Source organism: Stenella coeruleoalba (assembly GCF_951394435.1).
Source record: "Stenella coeruleoalba genome assembly, chromosome: 5".
Lineage (NCBI taxonomy): Eukaryota > Metazoa > Chordata > Mammalia > Artiodactyla > Delphinidae > Stenella > Stenella coeruleoalba.
This window is the reverse complement of record NC_137150.1, coordinates 105943954-105967736: the sequence shown is the minus strand read 5'-3', so window position 1 is coordinate 105967736 and position 23783 is coordinate 105943954. Positions and strand designations below refer to the sequence as shown.

The window sequence follows — 23783 nt, the reverse complement described above, 5'->3', positions numbered from 1 at the left end:
TTTTCTCTTCACTTTTAAAAGTGTTCTACATGGAAGACAAAATTATATGATCATCATGTTAACTGATTCCATAAATGTGATGATGGTAATGAAATTAGTGAAGTATATTTCAATCCTTTATTAAATTATTTTTTTCTACTGGTTAAAAATATGACAATATATATCATATTTCTTCAAATTAATTTTTCTTCCTGGGTTATTTTATACTACAATTTTTTACCATGATGTACATGGAATGCCTATTTGTAAATGGGATATTATTGTTGATTATCTTGAATGTATTTTTTTCTTTAAAGGATTGAGAAAGAATGCATTTGAAAAGTATAAATAATTTATAAGTGGGATACCAGGCCTTCCACAGGATCTTGTTTATTGTTCTATATATGACAAATCTGCATAATATTTTCCTGAAATAAGATAACTAAACTAAAAATTATACAATTGATTGATACTTATTTAATTGGCTTCAAAGTCAGAGAATGACTATAACCTCAGGGTAGTTCAGTTCTTCTATCACAACTAAGGGAAGGGTGAGAATAATTGTGACCCCCCCCCCCCCCCCCGGAGCATTCAGAGCCTATTTCGTTTATTGTTGAGGATATGGAAACAAGAGGAGGAGAGAGTTCCATGTTGACTGCGAGCCACACAAAACCAGCACTAGCAAGGTGTCCTAAAGGAATAAGCCTGTTTACATTGTCTCTGTTTTTAGTTTATTTTCCAGTTTTTCTATGTAATATGTATCTCTGTGTTGATTAAACAATATTACATGGCATAAAATTAGAAATATAAATGTCTCAAAGTATTTTTGCATCTTCTTCCACAACGGATGATTTTATTGTTAAATGGAAATAACTTCATAACAATTATGTTGTAGCATATATAACAAAATGTTAACTTTTAATAACATTCTAAATAACTATTTCGGATGATTTGCTAACTGTGCTTTAAAGCAAACAGCATGTGCTAAGTGCAGCATTACTGCATTTTCAAAAAGATTCTGCATAATGCTTGTGAGACAGTAGTTGATCTCAAGTTCTTTGTGGGTTCCTTATTGTGAGTCCCTGGTATTCCTGCAACAATGAAAGTGTTGTTATTCAAATGCACATAAACGTATTCAGTCCATAATAATAGTATGCATAGCCATCTATAAATAGTTGAAGAAACAATTGTATGAAATGCTTGATATTCCTCTGAACCACTTTTTGCAATTTCACTTTTAAATTCAGATTTCAGAAATAATACCACAGTGGTGCTCATAAGTTATTCAGATATTTTTGCAAGCTTTTCCTGGACAGGATGGTACCTTCTTAAAATTGCAGACCCTGTTTCACTAAATCTATATAAATATACACAATTGTATAAATATATACAATTACAAGAAATGGCCTGAACATATATATAGTTTTATATGTGTGTAATGACCTTTTTTAATATTACTTTTTCTTTTCTCCTAGATACACCATCAGTTAAGATTATACCATCCACTCCTTTTCCACAAGAAGGACAGCCTTTAATTTTGACTTGTGAATCCAAAGGAAAACCACTGTAAGTGATTTAATGAGCAATACAATTTTTTCCTTTTCTTGTATCCTGCTTTGATTGCAGTCTTTAACTGCAGAAACCCCCTATTTTTGTCTTTTCTTGGTGGGCAAAGTGATCTCAGAACAGAAAACCCCCTGAACCATGTCTTCATTAAGTGTTTGTGGAAGATTGGTCTTGTATTTTGTCATCTAGTGAAGTTTCTGGGGAGGCTTCCAACTGTGATTTTTTTGTTCTTTTTCTTTCTTTCTTTCTTTTTTTTTCCTACTAAGATATTTCAACCTGAAAGGAGTATAGGCTTAATCAGTCACTGTTTTTACATCATCAGATTGTAGAAGTTACACATGCTGAACTTCTCTCATGAAAAACTTTGAAAATATTGAATCCTCAAAATATGCCCAAGCTTTAAAGTTACATGCGAAATCATTTTCCTAAGGGGGATCAAATCTACACCTCTAGTGTAGCCCCTGAGACATAATTTGTGAATGTGATATGTTTGGAGGTAGTGTGAATGAAAAGGGTCACAGACTCCACATTTTCTGTTATAAAGCGATTTCATTGTTAGAATGATGAGTTCTAACATCACTTCAACCCTAAAATTTTACTTTTTGACATTCATGTTTATAAACAGCTAACTCATAGAAAATCTATATTTAATAGAAAATTCAAGTATGGAGTATCCAAATAAGGATTATTTCATTGGAAATGATTTGATCTTTCTATAGTAGCATTTACGTGGAGCTGAAAGTCACTTATTTGATCTTTTTAGAAGCTTCCAATTGATTTGCATTTCTGTTTAAATTTTAATGGGAGGCATTTAATTGTTCTCTATACATAACTATATGGGATAGCTTTTGAGCAAATCAAATTTAATTACTAAAAAATTGTTTCTAATAACATTTGTTATTTAAGTGTAGATTTCATATTATCACATGAGGAATTTTTCTCTAGTAATTTTAATACAGAAGCCTGAAATTTCAACTTCCTTAATTGTATTGTCTTATACTTTTTAACACACTAAGTGAACTCATACTTTCTTTATCACCGTATTGTTATTTTAGAACTGTTCTCTCTTCCAGTAATTATTTTCTAGAGATTTAAAATATACTGACTTAAAGATCATTTTGTAAATTAATCTATTTTTTTCTATCTTTTAAGAAACATTTAAGGCATTTTAGACCTTGAAATGAGCAAATTTTTTCAAAGTAGCTTTACTACATATATCCTGTACAATTCACTTTTATAGTTCTTACCCTCTGATAAGTTTAAGTTGCTTATAGAAAACATTTTTCAACTGCAGTGCGCTATCAAAATGTGACAGTGCATTTCAGTACTACAGTTTCAACAGAGCTTTTGGCTGTAAGATCAGTACTTTAACTAAGAAGTGTAATAGACTCTAGTCAGCTTTAGACATACTTAAATCCAGTTTCTTTCCTCCCGATGTTGTGTATCTAATACCAGCGCTTCTTTCCTAACTTTCCCTTCCATTTCCACTCCTGTTCCCTTTGCTTATTATTTTCCAACTCTGTCTGTTCCTCTTTCCCCACCTCCCCACCCCCCCACCCCGCCCTTAGCTTCCATTTCTCCTTATAACCTCAGAGGTCAGTGTTTGGAGATATGATAAAGTATCAGGGAATAGCAAAGGATTTTTGCTTTTACCTTCTCTCCATAGTTCTGCCCCAAAGTACATATGTGTACAATTTACACATTTAAATGAGGTGAAGATGGGAAATATAATATATAGAATGCTTGGGAATAAATACATTCCAGCTCAAATAGCATCTAATTACCTATCAAAGATCTTCTCTTTGATTCCATATCCACTCTCACTATCCACATTTTTTTTTTTTTGGTGAGTACTTAGATTGTGATCTATGTAATTAGCTATTTAAGTAGTCCATTTCCCTCAGCTCAGATATGGTTGAATAGATATGCCTTATTGTGGTCTCTGTTTCAGTTACCTAGAAATAAACTTGGATATGCAATAATCCTCTGCACTGCCGATGAATGAAAAACACAATCTCTTATTTATTTATGTTATTTAAGAATACAAAGGTTCCAGAAGTTTAAGAAATAGAAAACGTCACCTTTCTCAGAAGGATCCTGATTAGTATCACTTTGCTATAGGTAATGGAAATAAAAAGGCTCCTTGTTTTACAGAAAGGAAAACTAAAGCTCAGTATTAACTGACTTTCCTTATTCATCCAGATTTAAAATGGATGAGTCAGGATGTAAACTTAGTTCAATCATTGCCCAAAGATTACATTCCTTCAGCTATTTTCTGCTACTTCAATTGCTGAGTCTAAATTGTCACCTATGTTGGCCAAAGTCACTTTTGAAAAATTAGGATGGGCCCTACAATAACGTGCAGCACTGAAATCGAAGCTCTGGATGCTTGAAGGTGAAGAACTGGCTAGTCTCAAGACACATTTTACTGCTGCTGTTCTCTTCTATCAGGCTTTCTGCTGTATTTGTGCCCTTTCTGGCAACTTGCCAAATTTCTACCAAGCTGACCACTTTTAGCATGAGTTTACAGCCATATAGAATATCCTCTAATTAGTATAGTATCCTCTGGCAATTCACTCATAAGCTCCAGAAGGGTTAAAATTATTATTTTCTATCTTTATCATTATAGATCATAATGTTATATTCTATGTGCTATGGTCCACAAGTAAATATACATTAACTTATTCTCTTGTATTCTCATTCCCAACTCTCTTTTTACCATTTTCTTTCCTTGTAGACCTCCAGGCCATTGACATTAAAGGTATAGCCAACTTCTTTGACTCATTTTTGCCTTTAGACCACTGCTTCTCTTATGCCCTTCCTAATTATCTTAAAATCCACTCTTCTGCATTTTCAAAGTAACTATCATTTCCAATAAATGAAGACATTAACCTCTTTAAAGACAGTCTCAGTTCTAGCCTCTCTAGTTTATATTTGATCTCCAACAGTGCCAGTTGAGGCAGATAGGACAAATAAAACAAGGGAAGACTGAAAAGAAATCATTGGATTTTCCCAGAAGGAAATTTTACTGATCATAAAGAAAACAAGTCTCACTAGAGCAAAGAGAAGAGAACACAAATTGAAATGGATTAATCAGGGAGTTAGTAAGTGGTGGGGAAGTAAAGAAAACAGGAAGGGCACCCATTTCAGAAAATGAATCATGAAAAGTGGAAAAGGAATGAGAAAAGAAAGTTATGTCAAACAGAAGTTTTAAAACAAAAAATAGTAGAGAGGCTGTCCAAATTTTAAGATAGGATCAAAAAAGCCTGTAAAGAGTGGGAGTAAAAATGAAGTATGTGATATCACATTTACCCAACAGGTAGGTTCGAATTTCCTATTTTACTCTGGTAATCACCGTCAAAGTTCTCCATTGTTTTGCTGCTATTACACCTGATTCCCCATTTTGTTATTTTGGAATCACGGAGAAGCAATACTGTCTTAGCTTCTAATTGACTCCTGAAACACCCGATTTCTATTATCCTTACCAATTACCCGAGCCCCCTTTGATGAGAAGGTGAAAATCAGAAGTGGATAACAGGTATATGATTTCTTTACATTTTGTAGCTGACATATCATTTCCTTAATCTGTGATCAAATATTGTTTTTTTAAAAATGTTTGACCAATATATGATTTCCTAAAGTATGAGTTATCCACGGTTATTAGGCAAGTTAATAGTAGAAAAAAATAGCACCACTATCTTTTGTATAAATCACAAAGTGATGGTGTGACTCAACTCATACTGAGACTCATGTTCCTAACCTGGCCTCCTATATGCTAACATTGTTTTTCTTGTTCTAAATGTGAGGGCCACAGTGACTGTTTATAAACAATCATGCCTTATTTGCCTGCTTTGGATTGAAGCCTTTTGCTGTTTTCCTGTGGAACAGCTGCATAGCTTGGGCCAGGACCAAATTGTTCCACTTGACATTACTATAGAGGCATTCTATTCTTTCCTTAAAAGAGAGATTACTGTACATGTCTGTCTATTGTTTTAATTTTAGTTTAAAGTGAGGACCAAGCTAATGCCAGCCACTTTTCTTTAAAGTTCCCAGAATTTTTGCAACCTTCTTTCTTTGGCTGAATTTCCAGACAGCTTTCAGGCAGCAGCATTCTCCGCTTATAGAAGTAGAGGGGGAAAAAGCTGTTATATTACATTAATGTTATGACCTTAAAAGGTGTGGGATTGCCCCCCACATGCTATAGCTAAAGAATCATCATTCATTTTAATCAAATATTTAACACTTTGTAAATTTACTTCACAAAAGCAATGTGACATTTTCAGTCAAATAAATGTATATTTGGTATTTATTCTATAAAAGAAAATAATTATAGTCATTGATAATTTTTTCTGTATACCTGGCATTATGTTTATGTTGTAGTTATTATTTTACCTCTGGTAACCACACTTTTTCTTATGAATTTGGTATGAATCTAGTATACATAATTGCATTGCACATAACATCGCTATTCTGAATAAGAAGAAAGATTTTAATCTTTAGGAAAACAGATCACATATCATATAATAACTAGTGAGGTGTTTTAGAGGAACACTTACACATCCATTTTCAAAATGATCTAGAATTTAAGAAGAAATCTGATAAAAACACACTGATGCATTTTCCTATTAGCATAATAGAGATTAAAAAATGAGATGCAAATGAAGGCAAAACAGTTTTCTCAGCCTAATATGTACCTTTTTACAAATCACAGGTTATTTACTAATTGTCATATAATCCAATCACAGCCAGAAGAAATGACAAAACAAACAGGAGTTAAAGAAGGCAAGTAATCCAGAGTGAAATGTCTTAGCCCAAAACAGAGGAAAATATGAATTTGTCAACGGAAAAACAGTGCAGAAGGCTGCAAATAATAAAATAGTTTATTTGGGCTCTGAAGAATTGCAATTCAGGAGACACAGATTCTGGTTAAACCAAAAGAGTGTTCAAGGGAAGAGAAAGAGTCAGGGGCTTATAAAGACAAAAAGCCACAAGGCTGTTAAAAGTTGCCTAGTGAGAATTGTGATTGACGTGAATCAGGAAATATTTGTCCTTGAGGAATCCTGTGTTATTTTAGGGTAGTCCAGAAAGTAGACAGGCTGCCACAAGTTATTTTAGGGTATGGGCCCAATAATTATCTTGAGTTTCTGGCAGATGATCTAGATGTCTTAAGTAGGACAATAAGAGATCAAAAGGTTAGATTCTATTCAGGCTGAGATGGGCATAAGTCATACTTTGTAATAGCCTCCTGGCTCCATTTTAGGGAACTCTCTTAGCAATATAGACTCCATTTTGATTTTCCTTTCACAAATTTTGGGAAAAAGAATATGATCTACAATGATGGCAATTTTATATGATTTGACTTAATGCCTAGTAGATGTTAATTACACAGTATTTGTCTCTCTCCTGCCATCTGCGCTATAGAAAGTCATCTAATTAATCGTCAAGGTCTGTGTTTATGTTCAGATATACTATCTAAGCTGTCATGCTCTGGGGCAGAAAAAGCTGTGTGGTGCAGTAGAAAGAGAAATAAAAGTAGCTTTGAATTATAAATCCGTAGATATCTGTGGCCTGAGTGGTCTTGAGTAAGTCACGTAACCACATCAAAATGTTTTTTTAATTAATAAACTTTATTTTTTAGAGAGCTTTAGGTTCACAGTGAAATTGAGTGGAAAGTACAGGGTTCCCATATACTCTTCGTTCCTACTCATGTCCAACATCCCCCACTATTGACGTCCCTCACAGCAGTGGTATATTCATTACAATGAACCTATACGGACCTATCATTTTCACCCCAAAGTCCACAGTTTACCAGTGTTAAGTATACCAAGTATTTTTTATTCTCTAAAATTAGAAAATAAAACCTAGTAAACAAATTGTTTTAAATATTAATGAAAATATATATGCAATTTCTGCCTCCAAGTAATTTCATAATAAATAATAGCCATGAGGATAAGTTATTATTTTGTCAAAAAATTACATACAGTGTGTCTCACCAAGTTTTAAACTCAGAAGTCTTAATTACATATTTAATACACATGCTGATATTGGGCTACTATGGCAACGCTGGGAACTGAGTTACTATCTCAGATTTCTTCCATGGCTCTGAAATTCAAGGTTCTAAGCAGAATAAACACATTCTAGCACAACGGTTTGTGACTTTCCGAAGCATGTTTGAACAGCAAAGGAATCCAAACTAAAGTCATGGCAAAACTGGCAGGGCAACATGGCTATTTTTGTTGAGGTTAAATAGTAATAATGAGCTGTAGAGAAGAGGGACAGAGGCATGAACCCTTGTCAGGGGGTAAAATGTAATATAGCTAGAAGTGGAAAAGTTCTGAGACATAGGAATAGCCCCTCCATACTGTTAAGGTAGAAAAAAAATTTAGAACAATTGGAAGGACTGGAAGGGGTAGAGAATGAGTTCTGGTTCTACAAATGTGGAAAAGGCAACATTGTAAAGGAGTTCAGCTGGGATGAAATAGAGATTAACCAGGTAGCTAGTTTTGACAGAAAGCCAAAGCAAGAGCTCTAGAGAAACCAGAACTAAGTGAATAGCATGGTTCATGAGTGGTTGAGAATCCAGAGTCTGTGATGTATAAGGCCTCATTTTGGCATAGGTTTCAAGTTCACTCATGCTAGTCTTATTTTAACCGCACAACTATCCTGTTGTAAAAGGTTTACAAAGACTCTTATAATTGTTTTCATTTTGTAGATAAGGACAGTAAGTCTTGTGGAGGTCATATGACCTTTTCTAGTCACTCAGTTAATAAATGGTAGATTACAAAAACACTTTTTAAAAATTTTAACAACTCTGATGGTTATGTTTCCTTATTTACATAGTGTTTTTAGTTCTCCTATCATATTGACTTTTCACAATAACCCAGAGAAGTTGGCAAGAATGAGAAAATACTTATAAACTTTTAGGAATGCCCATATTTTAACTAAATAATTATAAAAGGTTATCAGTTATGAATCAAACCTGTATTAGCATACCTAAATAGTATCTAAAGAATTTCTAAATATATCTAAATAGTTCTGATTATTAAATATATTTGTTTTTAAAAAGCTAATTATATTATATTCTTAATTTGATATGTTTGAGAAGATTAAGACTGCGGGTTATAACTACAAAGCAATACCTGCAAACGTAATACCAATGTAATGAAATACAATGCACAGCCTTAGAGGGTAAGTAGAATAAGCAGGAAGTTCAAAGTGAACACTCCCCCAAAGTATGTCTTTCTTGCTAAATACTACGCTTAATATGTCACCAAAAAAATTGGTGGAATAAACATAATGAGGGGACAGACCTACTATATACATACTCTCACAAAGTCAGTCCTTGGATGATAAAAGTTACAGAGCATTTAGATTTTTTCCCCCCTTGTGTTCTGATCTCTAGAGAGATATAATGTTGTCTCAATTAATTAATTAAAGGCATTGTAGTCAGTTTTTTCTAAAGTGTTTTCAAAGGAATAATATTGGGAAATTCGCTCCAAGTTTTCATAATTAAAAAAATATATCCATGTGCTGTCCTTTTCATACAAGTTTCTCTTCTGAGGCCCATATGGTCTTTTGCTTCCATCTCATGGCTTCAAGATTTAATCCCATGTTGACTTTCTGGAAACACACAAGTGGTTATCTTGGAAATGAGACCGAATATATTTGGTTTTGTTTTTGAAACAAGAAGCTGACTCTCGGTAATCTCCACTGCTGTTATTTAGGCTGGGCATCTGTGGTGTGTTGGGCACTCAATCATTTTCAGTTAAATGTGCCTATGTCTTGTGAAAGTCCCATAAGAGCTTGCAGAATCATGATTATAGATCCAAAGAGGAAATGTACTTCTTGAACATTTCCAGGTAAGCAATTTTCTTGCAACAAAACCCCAATTATTTTGTAAATGTTCAGTGGGAAACTCTAACACTAAAATGTCTCAATATGTTTAAGACATTGTGGAGTGATAATGTCATATCCTTGATTAGATTTTAAGATGTGTATATTGGGCTCATGGATTTTAAAATCTCTGTTTCTTTTTAATATATTAATTATGAGATTACATCTAAGCATTTTACTCTTTATTTAAAGATCTGTAAACATTCATTTGTGTTTATATAAAAACAGTCATCAAAATGGTAATTGTAGGAAATGTGCAGAAACAAAAATCACTCTTAACATGTAAAAGAGCTGAAATATCATACTTCATCCTTGATTAAAGAACATGTTAACTTATTGCTCAACAAGTGCCATTCAGTAAGATTTGCTTTTTCTCTTTGCAATTTTTTTCCATAATACATGTCCTAACGTTAGAGATAGTATCCTTCTGGTGATCACCATTCAACTTACTGAGAAGTGTGTCATTTTGTGCTTGTGGTAAATAATTTGATTATCATTTTTGCAAATATATGGAGAGAACAAACTGTGAAAAAATAAAATTCAGAATCACTGGAGATATTTAGTATTATTTCAATTAATGGTGAAACTGAGAAAATTTTTATACCTTGGAAAGCCATTTATTCAAACAATCTAAAGAAATTTTCTTGCATTATATGTGTTTTTACAAAGTGTGGTATATATTGATTCACTTTTCTAGATATAACCTCAATCATACAGGAACCCCTAAACTTCAAAGTTTGAAAAAAATTTAAACAGCAGTGTCCCAAGTTGTAGAAAATATGAACATTTACAAATGTTTCCAGTTAGAATTAGTAGAATATGTCAGTGATTGTTGATGGCCTTAAAGCCCAACTCTTTCAAATTCAAAGTACTGGAAACATCTGGGATGCTTCAAGGAAAGGAGAAAGAAGAGAGAGACAGAGAAAATAAAAAAGACAGGAGAAAAGAACAGCAACTCTTGTGACTTGTGACCAGCAGATTTCTCTAGAATGGTGAGCTGTGATGGATTTCAGCACCCCCACTCAAAATTACAAGTACAGAGATGAATATAGTGAGGTGACCATCAAGAAGCAAGATTAAGGGCTTCCCTGGCGGCACAGTGGTTGAGAGTCCTCCTGCCAATGCAGGAGACACGGGTTCGTGCCCCGGTCCGGGAAGATCCCACATGCCGCGGAGCGGCTGGGCCCGTGAGCCATGGCCACTAGGCCTGTGCGTCCGGAACCTGTGCTCCGCAGCGGGAGAGGCCACAACAGTGAGAGGTCCACGTACCGCATTAAAAAAAAAAAAAAAAAAAAAAGCAAGATTAAAAGTATAATAGCTTTCCAGTATAGGGACAAAAAGACCTAGAGGCCACAGGAGCTCTCACTGTGGGTCACAAATGCAGTGTTTTTCAAATAGCTGGTTGTGGCTTTTAATGAGTCATCAGATTAATTTGAAAAACCGTTTTTAAAAAACAAAAATAAAATGGAAAAATAATAGAATAAGAAAGGAAGGAAGAAAAAGAAAGAAGATGTTACAGTACATTAGAAAGAGCAAGTTTTTTTCCTGTGTGTATATGTTTGTGCATTGTGTAAAGCTGTAAAATATATCTTTTCCTGTAGGTCGCATTTCAAAAGATTTGAAAATTATTACATTAACACCAACTGTGGTGAAGCTGGATCTTGGGGACATTCAGGAAAAGAACATGCTAAATCCTAATCACTTCAGTTTCTCTAAAACTGTCACTACACAAAAATGTATGTTCAAACTGAGGAGATCTTAGCTCCAAAAAAAACAGTTGAATGGCACTAAGTATGTTCTGTTTAATAATGCAGAAAAGTTTGATCCTTTGAGAAGGATTTCATCCAAATGATTAAAATATACTTGCAAATGTTTTAATCTTAAATTTCAATTATCTTCAGCATTTACTTACATGAAGCATTTAATTCCCCAGCTACCAGATAAATGACGTGCACTTTACTTTTACTTTTCCAAGACCATTGGTTTTAATATTAGAAAAGAAGGAAGTCGTGGAACAGAAACAGTTCTATAATGGTGACACAGTGTTTAACATAAGTATTAGATCTTATAAGGTTAGTTAGCACAATTTTATAGTAGTGAAAGTAATGGATTGTAAAGTAACTCTTATATGGAGAATAGGACCCTGTCATTGCAATGTGCCCTTGAACTGAATGGTTTTCAGGCATCTGACTGATTAGGATGCTTGCAGATACATTTTATATGGTATCAAATTGTCCTTATAATGTACACAGGTTGATAAGGTGGAAATTCTGAGAAACTCAGACTCATAAGTTATTGATTTGAAAAACATGAAAATGTTCCAAAGTCTATCTTAGTCAAAGGAGGTTTCAAGGAGTCCCTAAGTTTCAAAGAAATTGAAAACAATATTTTCTTAAGACATTATTTTTTAAAATATCATAGAGATTTTGAGGTTAATGTACATACAAAGAGGGAATTATTATTGCTTGGATGAGGGAATGAATGTTTACTCAAGATTTCTTGATCTTTTAACCAGGAGTTAATATTCCGTGTTTACCAAAGGGAAAAAAAATGTTAAGTGTAGATAAGACATGGGTAATTGTTTTGCTTTAGCACAAAGTCCTTGAGAGATTAGCTTAAGCATTTGTCACAATCTTGAATATTTTTTCTTCAGTGCTAAAATCTGTCACTCCTTCAGGATCATAGCAATCTTATTTTTTCTGGGGATAATCTTTTATTTCTTGTGCCACAAAGCATCTGGAATTATACAGTTTGTAGTATGAATGTTTTGTTTTCCAAAAATGTTAAAATAATTATCAATGAACACTACCTTATCAGTAAAAAGTGGTCCAGGATTTCACAGGTACTCTAAAAGGTGCCATTATTTTCAAGTCTCTAAAGGCACTTACCTCTTGCATATAGTTTATTTTCTATTTCTACTACAAGTTTCTAAACTTGTAGGCAAGACGTACCTTAAAAAGTCAGAATCAAGTAGCATATGCTCAGATTAATCAGGGTAGAAGAAATCCATTTCTCATTTTCTATTGAGATTTTAAATCTAATGATGAAGTTAACATTGATTTTATTGTCCCATCTGAATCTAATCTTTAATGTAATGAGACTCCTCCTACTTGACACTATACTAGTGCAATAGTTGATTTCAGGATTTTACCTGAGTAGATAAATTCAGAATCAGACTTTCATCTTGCAATTTAATGGAATAGGTAGGCTTGATTTCCCGCTTCAAACTGACTTCATTTATCACTGCATTAAACACCTTTGACCCTATCAGGCAGAAGTACTGATGGTGATATTTGAGTAGGGGCTTTCATTGTTGAGACTTTCAACAGGAATCACTGGGATTCTCAAACTGCAAATAGAAGGGAAAAAATCATTGCTTTTCATAAAAAGAATTTTTCAAGTATAGGAAATATCTTATCTATTCTGAGCAAAGACTAACCCTTAAGAATTATGTGGATATAGCAAGAGACTGAAGAACACGTCCAGAAACCACTAAAATCAGAAGGGAGTGGAGACCAATGAGGAAAAAAAGCTAAGGAACTATTTTACTCTTTCTCTCTCTCTTACACACACAAATACACAAAGACATATTTATTAAATGAAATACAAATAACTGCAACAGGCTAGAAACACAATGGAAAATTATATACATTAAAGAGTAGTTAAATTTTCTTCACCTGCATAATTTCTTCAAGTCTTCTTTTCCTTTTTTTCCCTCTTCGCTTACTGTATTATTCCAGCCCTAAATATTTGAAATATCAGGACAGAGCCAACTTCATAAATGATGATACCAGCTGTATCAAAATACAGATTATGCAAAAATAATTATTCTAAATATTGTGTTAAAGAGCTATAGGGGGCAGAAATGTGTACATATAATCATATATTTTAAACATTTATGAAAATACATGGGGCACATTTCCACATATCAGAAAAGCAAAACTTTTGTTTTTTGGCCGCATTGGGTCTTCGTTGTTGCGTGTGGGCTTTCTCTAGTTGCGGCAAGCGAGGGCTACTCTTCATTGCGGTGGCTTCTCTTGTTGCAGAGCACAGGCTTTAGGCACGCGGGCTTCAGTAATTGTGGCACGCGGGCTCAGTAATTGGGGCTCGCGGGCTCAATAGTTGTGACGCACAGGCTTAGTTGCTCTGCAGAAAGTGGGATCTTCCCAGACCAGGGATTGAACCCCTGTCCCCTGCATTGGCAGGCAGATTCTTAACCACTGCGCCACCAGGGAAGCCCCAAGATGTATTTCTTTATTTTCTTCTAGCACTTGAATTTAGAGTTTCTTAAACTGAAATCATCAACTTTTCCTTTCCACTGTATCTCAGTTTGTTTCCACCCTGGTTTATGTTTTGTTTGTTTGTCATTTGGTTGGTTAGTTGGTTGGTCTTGCATTGTTATTTTTTCCTATTCAGGACTAAGATTGTGTTCATACAGACTAGACTCCATAAGGAGAGTTTCTCCTCTGTTTTCACTAACACCATACATTTTCTATCTCCAAAAAGTTATGTTTACTTTCCCAAGAGCTCTTCTATTATATTCTATTATTCTGTGCTTGCCTTTATTATTACTCCAACTTCATGTAAATCTTTGTTTTCTCTCTTCAGAACTCTATATATGGTCTCTTCATTGAATTTTTCTTTTTCAGGTATTTCACATTGGTATACTTAAAGGAAACTCTGCTCAGAAATATTTACTTCTCAAAAGAGTTAGTAAAGCATTTTTATTTTTCAGGAAAGTCTGGATTTTTCCACATGATACTCAAGGCCAGGGTTGAGTGCCAGGCTAAAAAACGTACAGGTTTAAATGTACAGGTTTTTGTTTTTACCCCCCACCTCTCTATTCCAAACTTTTTCATTTCTTTGCTTTTGTTCATCCTCCTCTTTATGACCAGAATGTTCCCTACCATATTTCATTCTGTATTCCATATTAACGGCATCATCAGTCTTCTGGTCTAATAGTAAAATAATACTTTTTCATGTTCAGCTTCATGTCCTAAAAACTTTGTCTCGGGGGCTTCCCCAGTGGCGCAGTGGTTGAGAGTCCGCCTGCTGAGGCAGGGGGCACGGGTTCGTGTCCTGGTCTGGAAAGATCCCACATGCTGCGGCGCGGCTGGGCCCGTGAGCCACGGCCGCTGAGCCTGCGCGTCCAGAGCCTGTGCTCCACAATGGGAGAGGCCACAACAGTGAGAGGCCCGCCTACTGCAAAAAAAAAAAAAAAAAAAAAAACTTTGTCTCGGACTAAGCTTCTTATGAGCATATTTGGTTCTGTTCCTTAATATCAACTTACATCTTGGCTTTTGATTTTATTACCCCCAGCTCAGTTATCACATCAAATACTTTTAAATTTGCCCTTTCCTAATTTGTTATCTTAGCCAATAACACTATCACCTAGTAACCTTATACTCTTCCAGGCATTCACCATGTTTCAACAATATGGCCTCTGGAAGGCAAGCATCATCTATTCAACAATATGGCCTCTGGAAGGCAAGCATCCTAACCAGGATTCTGACTCCTCTTGAGCTGTCATCTTCCATTTCTACCGCTCAAAATCCTGCCATAATTAGAGAGATGAGTCAAAAGTTATATCTTTCATAAAGCCTGTTGCAATGTTCCTAATGCAGATATGATGAATCTTTATGATTTTTTATAACTCATTTATGCCACTTACCATATCCTGCCAAATGTTATATTTGATTAGACATATTTTATGTAAACTATTCAAGTATAATATCTCAGAGAACAGATATTATTTTAGTTTTCCTATGTCCCTCATAATTCTTGGTTCAAAACTTGCACTGATTTGTTTATAGATACTTGTTAGATAATAATTGTGTAACCTTATGAAGTATCTAGTCAAGAATATATAGGTATACTTTAATTAACAGCAACAACAAAAATGTTCATTGATCTCTTACCTGTCTTAAGATGTAAGTGTAAGAGTAGGACATTTTCTGGTAATTAAACCCATCGAGACTCATTGAAGATTACTCTACTATAAAATGTTTCTGAAGTTTTGTTTTCCCTTAAGCAAAACTATACGTATAAAAACAGACACATAAATGTTTCATTGATTATGTTTTAAAACGAACTTCAATTGTGATAAGTAAAACATTCAAAGTTAACTTGGCTAATAGTAAAAGTTATTTGATGTTTTAAGAATTGCTGCCATGAAAAGTATAAAATCAATATCAGAATAAAAGGAAAACAAATTTCATTATAATTAAGTTACACAACAATCAAATCTGAGGAAAAATCACAGTTTGTATGTATTCTCCAAGGGCCTAGATCAATATTTTTACAATAATTAAGAATATACCTTTCAATATATATAGAAAGTTACTTACAAACTATGTTCAGAAACATCTCGTTTGATCCTCAATAACAAAATAATCCTTTATGTATCTTTAAATTTGAAATGATCAACATAATAAATAACTCCACAAGTAATCCCTTTCAGTCTCTTTCTGCTTATCTACCATATCCTTTGCTTCCAACTGAGACTCATTACAAAATTATGTTTTGAATTGGTTTCACGGCTTTGAGAAAGGCTACTCTTTGAACTTCCTTTGTATTTGTGTTTAAATTTTAAAAAAGGAGCAAGCAACCCCAGCTTCTGTTTTCCTATTTTCCTTTTTTCTTCTTCCTCACTTGATTGACAAAGTTTGGACTGTGGTTTATGGATACAATATCCATCTACCCAATGGAGATTGCCTAGGCTAGATTTCTCTCAGAATCCTCCCTATGGGAACCCAATAAAACTAAAATTCTGCACTTGAAACCAATTTCAAACCCACTTTTCAATTAATTTTCATTTAAGTTCTCTCCCTCCATTTCTCTAAACATTTGATAGCATGAATGCTGAGGTTTTATATACAGACTCTGCAGTATAATTTCTTGATTTAAAAGTTTGCTTAAAGCAGAAAAAGGAATCAAGATGTTTACATAACTCCCACCACCTTCTTTCACTTTAGAGTAAAAATATTATAAGAAATAAAGGGGAATTAGGCTTTAAAAAATCTCCTGAGTATTGAAGCTTCAATCACATCTACTGCCACCCATGGAATTTCTAAACTGAAATAAATGCAGTAGTCATCTTCATGTGCCATATAAGGCCCCAAGTTATTAAATATAAGTTCATGCTTTGTCTTATATTAAAGGAAATGTAAGATATATGTAATTGTAGTATGCAATTTCTTTCTTTTTCCTTTGAGCCAGAACAAGATGTTTACTTGAATGCTATTACAGTGACTTATTTTTTTTCTTTTATCTAGAAAAAGTAACTTAATTTTCACAGGATTAATTTTAGAATTAGAACCCAACATGTACTGTGCTTATTGAAGGAAAAGACATTGCAGAACTCAAGGAGGATATAGCCATTTGGGAAAAGGAAGATACTGGAGAGTGTATCCATTCCAAAATTTGGAAGACCTTTTACTCTTGTCCACTTTGTAAGGATACTAGGAGAATTCTTTCCTTAGGAGATCTGTATTGTGGGACTGATATTTCTATAACTAAACTGCTGCTTGTTTATTCTTCTCAAGCATGAGCCTAAAAGGGAAAATGGGAACTATGAAGGCAAAGCTCACCAATAGTCTCATCAATAGGTATTCTCATCAATACCTAGGGAGTGAATGATTCCATATACAGTTGGAAGAATTAGAGGGATTATTACTGTGTCATAACTTTACAGAATAAATGCCCTAATGACTAACTCAGGAGTTTCAGTGGATATTAGTAATTATGTTTATATCTAGTTCAAATATTAAATAAACTGGTAGTCTGAGAAAGTTGTGGCAATTCTTTCCAACACTAATTTATAAATAAGGAATTGTTAAAGATATCAGAGATTCTCCTATTACATATGTACAAAACAGTGAGTCAATAAAAGTTTTTTAAAAGTCTGTTAAGATAAAAACAACTTCACCAAGACGTTAGAATACAAGAGAATAAATATACAAGCATATCTGGTTCCTTTTTTCACTTTTATTTTCTTGTTGTTTTTTGCTTACCCTAGGAAGAAACTGCTACACAAATATTTTTAGGTACCTAAGAAAACAAAACATCTTTTTCAGCCTTATAGATTTGGTAACAAACATAAATTCAATTTCATCTCATTCAGAAGATTTTCTAATTTTAGTTGAAAATTAATTGCTTTGAAAGGGGCAACTCTCTGGATTGGCTATCTTAATATTCTTGCTGTAGAGTTATACAGTATTATCTCATGCCTGATGCTGTGTCACTGTCCTCTAATTCCTGGTGTCTGGCTCCTACTCTTTTTCAGCCTTATCACGTAGAAACTGTAGACTGGAACCACTTTTTAAATGATCTCCTTTGGTTGCCTGAATAGCAGGGAAGATTTTTATTCATTTGCAGCAAGAAACTCAATCATTCTAGGTTCCAATTAGAGAAAGCCTAGGGACCCTCTTTATTAAGATGAAACACAAATTGTATCAAGACTTGCTAAACCAGTTAATATTTTTATGGTTAAGCTTATTTTATTAAGAAGCTTGAACATTTTAAGTACTAATTGGAATATGTGTAGGCTATCTTTAATCGATGTGTAAACTCTAACCTCCATTTTGTTAAAATTGCATCTTATGGTGCTAACATTTTTTGCCACCTTGAAGATTTATCATTCAGAGTACAATCAAGAATGCTGCAATGTTCGGTGTCAGGAGTGACTTATACTGCTGTAATCTCCTGTTAACCATTTCATTTTTGCAGGTGTTTGTTCATTATTTCCTAAAAGAGAGAATTATTATTTTAGAAAAAAGTTTTTTAAATACTGGCAACTTGAATAATTTTTCTAGATATTTAACTTCATTTCTATACACAAAATTTTAAATATATATCTAAATTTAATTACATATTTACAGAGCCATGTGCTTTAAGATATGACTTAAATTTTATGAACACTAACAGAGAAAAAATTGACAGTTTAGATTTGGGGAGTATAATTTTATGTATGGAAATGTATAGATATTTGCATATAATTATATCTGTGTGTTTAAATTCCAACTTATATATGAAGAAATATTGCCTCTTAATATAATAAAATACTTCTATTAAGCAGTATTTTAAGGATGAATTTTCTGAAATTCAAATTATCCTTAATGTAACTGTTATCTTAATGTTGGCCTTATGTGGCTTTGTAGAAAGGATGAAATTTCTAATTATTTCACTTACATGTAGTTAATCATAGTTTTATTGTGCCTGCTTTTTTCTTTAAAGAATTTTAAGGATGTCTATGGTCCAAGATTATCCAGTCTATCAGTTTTAAAATAAGAATTAGTAAATTCAAATAACAACAAGCAAATGAAGAATATATGAAGAAAGTTGAGAAGTATTAATGGTTTGACTTTTATTAAAGATGCTATCAGAATGAGTTGTCTATATAATTGGATGATATAAATTATTGTATTATTCTAATGTTTTTAGATGACAAACTTTTACTAAAAAACTAAGTGACTTTTTTTTACCATACTGCTGATCTACTTATTTTGATACAATTTACAATATTTATTATTTGGTTCACAACTTTTATTTCTTTTACAAAATTTTGTCAGAAAAAATACATATTCTTCATCTTAGAAAAGCTGTGGTAGTCATAGACACCACTTATCAAAACCTATGTTCTAATTGTATTCACGACAACAAAGCATAAGTTCAACGTTTTCACCAAAATAAACAAATAATTAAAGCTTTTTTGAAAATAATTTATAATGGTAAGATAAAATCATGTTTAAATTTAAAAATTTTGACATAGAAGAACTAGGAAAATATTCCTCATGTTAGAACACAAGGGGTAGTGGGAAAAGCATTGACTATGGATTCAGACCAGGGTTTGAATACATCTCTAATCGTCTATATTATTATCTGCATTATATTTTTAAAAATGATACTCACCATGTTCTTACGAGGATTATAGTAAATCTACGTAAAGTAACTAGGACATTGTCAACACATGGTGATAGATACTAATAACCATTCTTATCATTAACAATTACATAAGACTGAACTCTTTGAAGACAGAAATTCATGATTCATTTATCCTTTCTTCCCTGAAAGCAGATTTTGAGAATTGTTTGCAAGTATTTGATTAAAGGAGAACTGTCAGTTTCTATGAGTTCAGTTTTTTCTTAGATTCCACATATAAGTGAAGTCATATAGTATCCGTCTTTCTCTGTCTGACTTTTCCACTTAGCATAATGCCCTCAAGGTCCATCCATATTGTCACAAATGGCAGGATTTCCTTCTTTTTTTTTAATGACTGAATAGTATTCCATTACATTTGGAATTTATTTTCTTTATCCATTCATTTGTAAATGGACACTTAGGTCGTTTCCATGTCTTGGCTATTGTAAATAGTGCTAAAATGGATATGGGTGCAGATACCTTTTTGAAACAGTGATTTTTCCCCCCTTTGGATATATACCCACAAGTAGAATCACTGGACCATATGGTAATTCTATTTTTAATTTTTTGAGGAACCTCCATACTGTTCTCCATAGTGGCTGCACCAATTTACATTCCCACCACCAGTGTAGGAGAGTTCCCTTTTCTCCACACCCTCCCCAACAGTTATTACTTCTTGTCCTTTAGAAGGCAGCCATTCTAACAGGTATAAGTGTTATCTCATTGTGGTTTTGATTTTCATTTCCCTGGCTGTTAGTGATGTTGCGCATCTCTTCATGTACCTGTTGTCCATTTGTATATCTCCTTTGTAAAAATTGTCTATTCAGATTATCTGTTTTTAATCAGGGTTTTTGCTGCTGACTTGTATGAGCTCTTTCTTTATTTTGGATATTTACCCCTTATCTTATTTACCCAGACATAATATTTGCAAATAATTTTCTCATTTCATAGGCTGCCTTTTCATTTTTTAAGTTGTTTCTTTTGCTGTGCTGAAGCTTTTTAATTTAACGTGGTCCCACTTGTTTATTTTTGCTTTTGTTGTCTTTGCTTTTGGTGTTAAACCTGAAAAATCATCACCAAGACCAATGCCAAGGAGCTTCTTTCCTGTTTTACATTTTCAGGTCTTACATTCAAGTTTTTAATCCATTTTGAGCTGATGTCTATGTATAACGTAAAATAGGGGCCCAGCTTTATCTTTTTGTGTGTGGCACTTCAGTTTTCCCTGCACTATTTATTGAAGAGACTGTCCTTTCCCCTATTGTGTATTCTTACCTCCTTTGTCAAAAATTAATTGACCGTATATTCATGGGTTTATTTTTGAGCCTTCTATTCCATTTATCTATGTGTCTATATTTTTGCCAATATCATACTCTTTTAAGTACTATATCTTTGAAATATCATTTGAAATCAGGAAGTGTGAAACCCCCAGATTTTTCCTTCTTTCTCAAGATTGCTTGCCTATTTGGGGCCTTTTGTTGTTGCATACAAATTTTAGGATTGTTTGTTCTTTTTATGTGAAAAATGCCATTGGAATTTTGATAGGGATTGCATTGAATTTGTAGATTGCTTTGGGTAGTATAGACATTTAATATTAATTCTTTCAATCTATGAGCAAAGACCATCTTTCCATTTATTTGATCTCTTCAGTTTCTTTCATTAATGTCTTATAGTTTTCAGTGTACAGATCTTTCACCCCCTTGGTTACATTTTTTTCTAAGTATTCTATTCTTTTTGATGCAATTATAAAATAGATTTTCTTAATTTCTGTTTCTGATATTTCATTGTTGGTATATAGAAATTCAATTGATTTTTGTCTATTGATTTTGTGTCTTGTAACTTTACTGAATTCATTTATTAGTTTTAAGAGCTTTTTAGTGGAATTTTTAGGGTTTTCTTTATATGCTATCATATCATCTGCAAATGAAGACAGTTTTACTTCTTCCTTTCCAGTTTGGTTACCAGTTATTTATTTTCCTGCTTAATTGCTCTGGCTAGGACTTCCAGTAAAATGTTGACTAAAAGTGGCCAGAGGCAGGGGTGGGGGATAGGGGAAATGGGTGAAGGTGGTCAAAAGATACAAAATTCAAGTTTTAAGTTCTGAGGATATAATGTATAGTATGCCAACTATAGTTAATAATACTGGATTGTATATTTTAAAGTTGTTAAGAGAGTAGATCTTAAAAGTTCTCATCACAAGAAAAAAAAGAAACTATGTGAGGTTATGGATGTTCACTAAACTTATTGTGGTTATCATGTGGCAACATTTACATATATCAAATCATTATGCTCTGCACCTTAAACTAGTGCAGTGTTGTGTGTCAGTTATATCTCAGTAAAGCTAAGGAAAAAAGAAAAGAAAAGAGATAACTTGCAGAAAAGAAAACCTCTAGAGGGATGAGAAAGCAGGAAAGGTAAGGGGGAGAAATTTCAGGTGGTTTCAGGCAAAGCTGTGCTCCCACAATGGTGGCCCCAAATGCAAAGGTATAATTCCAGATACCTCTGTGGAAGGCTGCTCCAATAGCCCACAGGCAATCCTCCAGAGACCAGCAGGTATGAGACATTTAGCCACAGAATCTGGGCTGCAGGACCTGCTATCTATCAGTGACTACTATAGTGACTCAACTAATTAGCTCCTTAATACATGTCTGCTTAGTTAAGGAGAATAGAATAAAATTATAATTGCCATACCTCCAAAATCTTCTGAGTGAGTGCATTATGATTCTTTTGGTACCTTACAGAAGTTAGCATATAGTTATCCATGAAATGAGTGTTAAATATTTATAAATTGCTTAATTAATTCACAGAATATGTAACATTTCATATGTTTTTTGTTTATATGCATGTTTAAATCCAATAGGCCAGAACCTGTTTTGTGGACAAAGGATGGCGGAGAATTACCAGATCCTGACCGAATGGTTGTGAGTGGTAGGGAGCTAAACATTCTTTTCCTCAACAAAACGGATAATGGTACATATCGATGTGAAGCCACAAATACCATTGGCCAAAGCAGTGCAGAGTATGTTCTCATTGTACATGGTGAGTACCTTTTGACATTATTATACATGCAAGAATGACCTGAAAAACTGCTTAAATTTATCAAAATCTTTAGAATAATAAACAAATTTAAATGGGTTTTCTTTTTCTTTCACAAGGACTTCTCATAAGTGTAAATATCTTCATGATTCACAATTAATATGTTTCAAGTCAAACTAATAAAATAAAATTACAGCCTATACTTGAAATAAAATTTATGTTTGTGAAAGATTTTTTAATTATAAATATACTGTATAATATTTGGTGGTGAATAGTAAATCATATTAATGGTTTTCTTTACGTTTTATGCTTTAAATTATAAATCAGAATCATGAAAACAATATTTTCCCTGAGTTAATTTTGGTAGTATTATCATAAAAATATGCTTTATAATCACTATTACTAGTTTTACAAAGAGAGATAGCATGTAATCGAGATGTAGCAAAGACAGAGGTGTACAATACTAGTGAAAACTGTACTAATTTCTTATGAACAATAATTTTAAACACCCACAGACATTTTTTTCTCCTCTGCAATAATCTCACAATTTGAGTAAATATAGGAAAATGGCAAAAAGACATGCCAATACCCAAGATTAAAAAGAATCTCTGTTTTTCCTAAACTCCAAAAGCCAGGACAAGTTGTTCATGAGGTAGCTTTAACATATTGTTAGACGAAGATGAACTTTTCTGAAATCGATAAATATCACAATAAACAAAATTAGTCAGGTTTCTTTATTACAAGACTTCTCAGAGTTTATTTATAGGGTACAATGTGAATCTCCAAGAGAAAAAAGCATTAGAGAATGTAAGATTTTTCTCATATAGTTCACCAAGAAAACATTTTTTTTAAGACTAATGTTGTGTTCTACACAATATTACAGTATTTGAATGAGTACTGTGTAAAAATTACACAATGCTGTAATAAATCCAATGGATCTTAGAAATCCTGAAGGGAGTACATTTATTTGAAATCTTTCTCATGAACCTAAGTATAAAATAACTGTAAGAAGCATGGGTTAATTTTATACCTTTCCAAAAAGGAATTTGGGGGATAAAGTCTAATTCTTTGTAAAGGGATTTAATTTTAGGGGAAAAATAATCCCATTTGTGTTTTTTTCCAAGATGTTTACTTTTTTATGATACAGGCCAAAATTGGAGAAAGAATAGTGTATTAAATCAATTTACAACTTTATTTTCAAATTGCCTTAGTGTCTACCATTTCTCAGTTCTTAATAACACTTTTGTTCTTGAAAGCAAACAAAGTCTTGCATTGAATAGACTGTCCACATATAAACATCTTGAAGATAACAGAGCTGAGAGAGTAATTTCTAGTATCTCATGAATTGTGCAAATTCCAGCTTTTGGGAAAGATCAGCCTAATCAAATTAGACT

General features: G+C 33.3%; 1 protein-coding gene across 6 annotated transcripts in view; it reads left to right on the top strand.

The window, feature by feature from the left end:
* Nucleotides 1-23783, top strand: part of CADM2 (cell adhesion molecule 2) — a gene marked incomplete at its 5' end in the record, with an annotated part of 1063364 nt that overhangs the window by 961057 nt on the left and 78524 nt on the right. For all 6 annotated transcript variants that reach the window (XM_079922103.1, XM_079922101.1, XM_079922105.1 and 3 more), the window contains 2 exons: nucleotides 1455-1545; nucleotides 22214-22392. In XM_079922103.1, the coding sequence (XP_079778229.1) occupies nucleotides 1455-1545; nucleotides 22214-22392 (270 nt within the window). The remainder of the gene's footprint in view (nucleotides 1-1454; nucleotides 1546-22213; nucleotides 22393-23783) is intronic.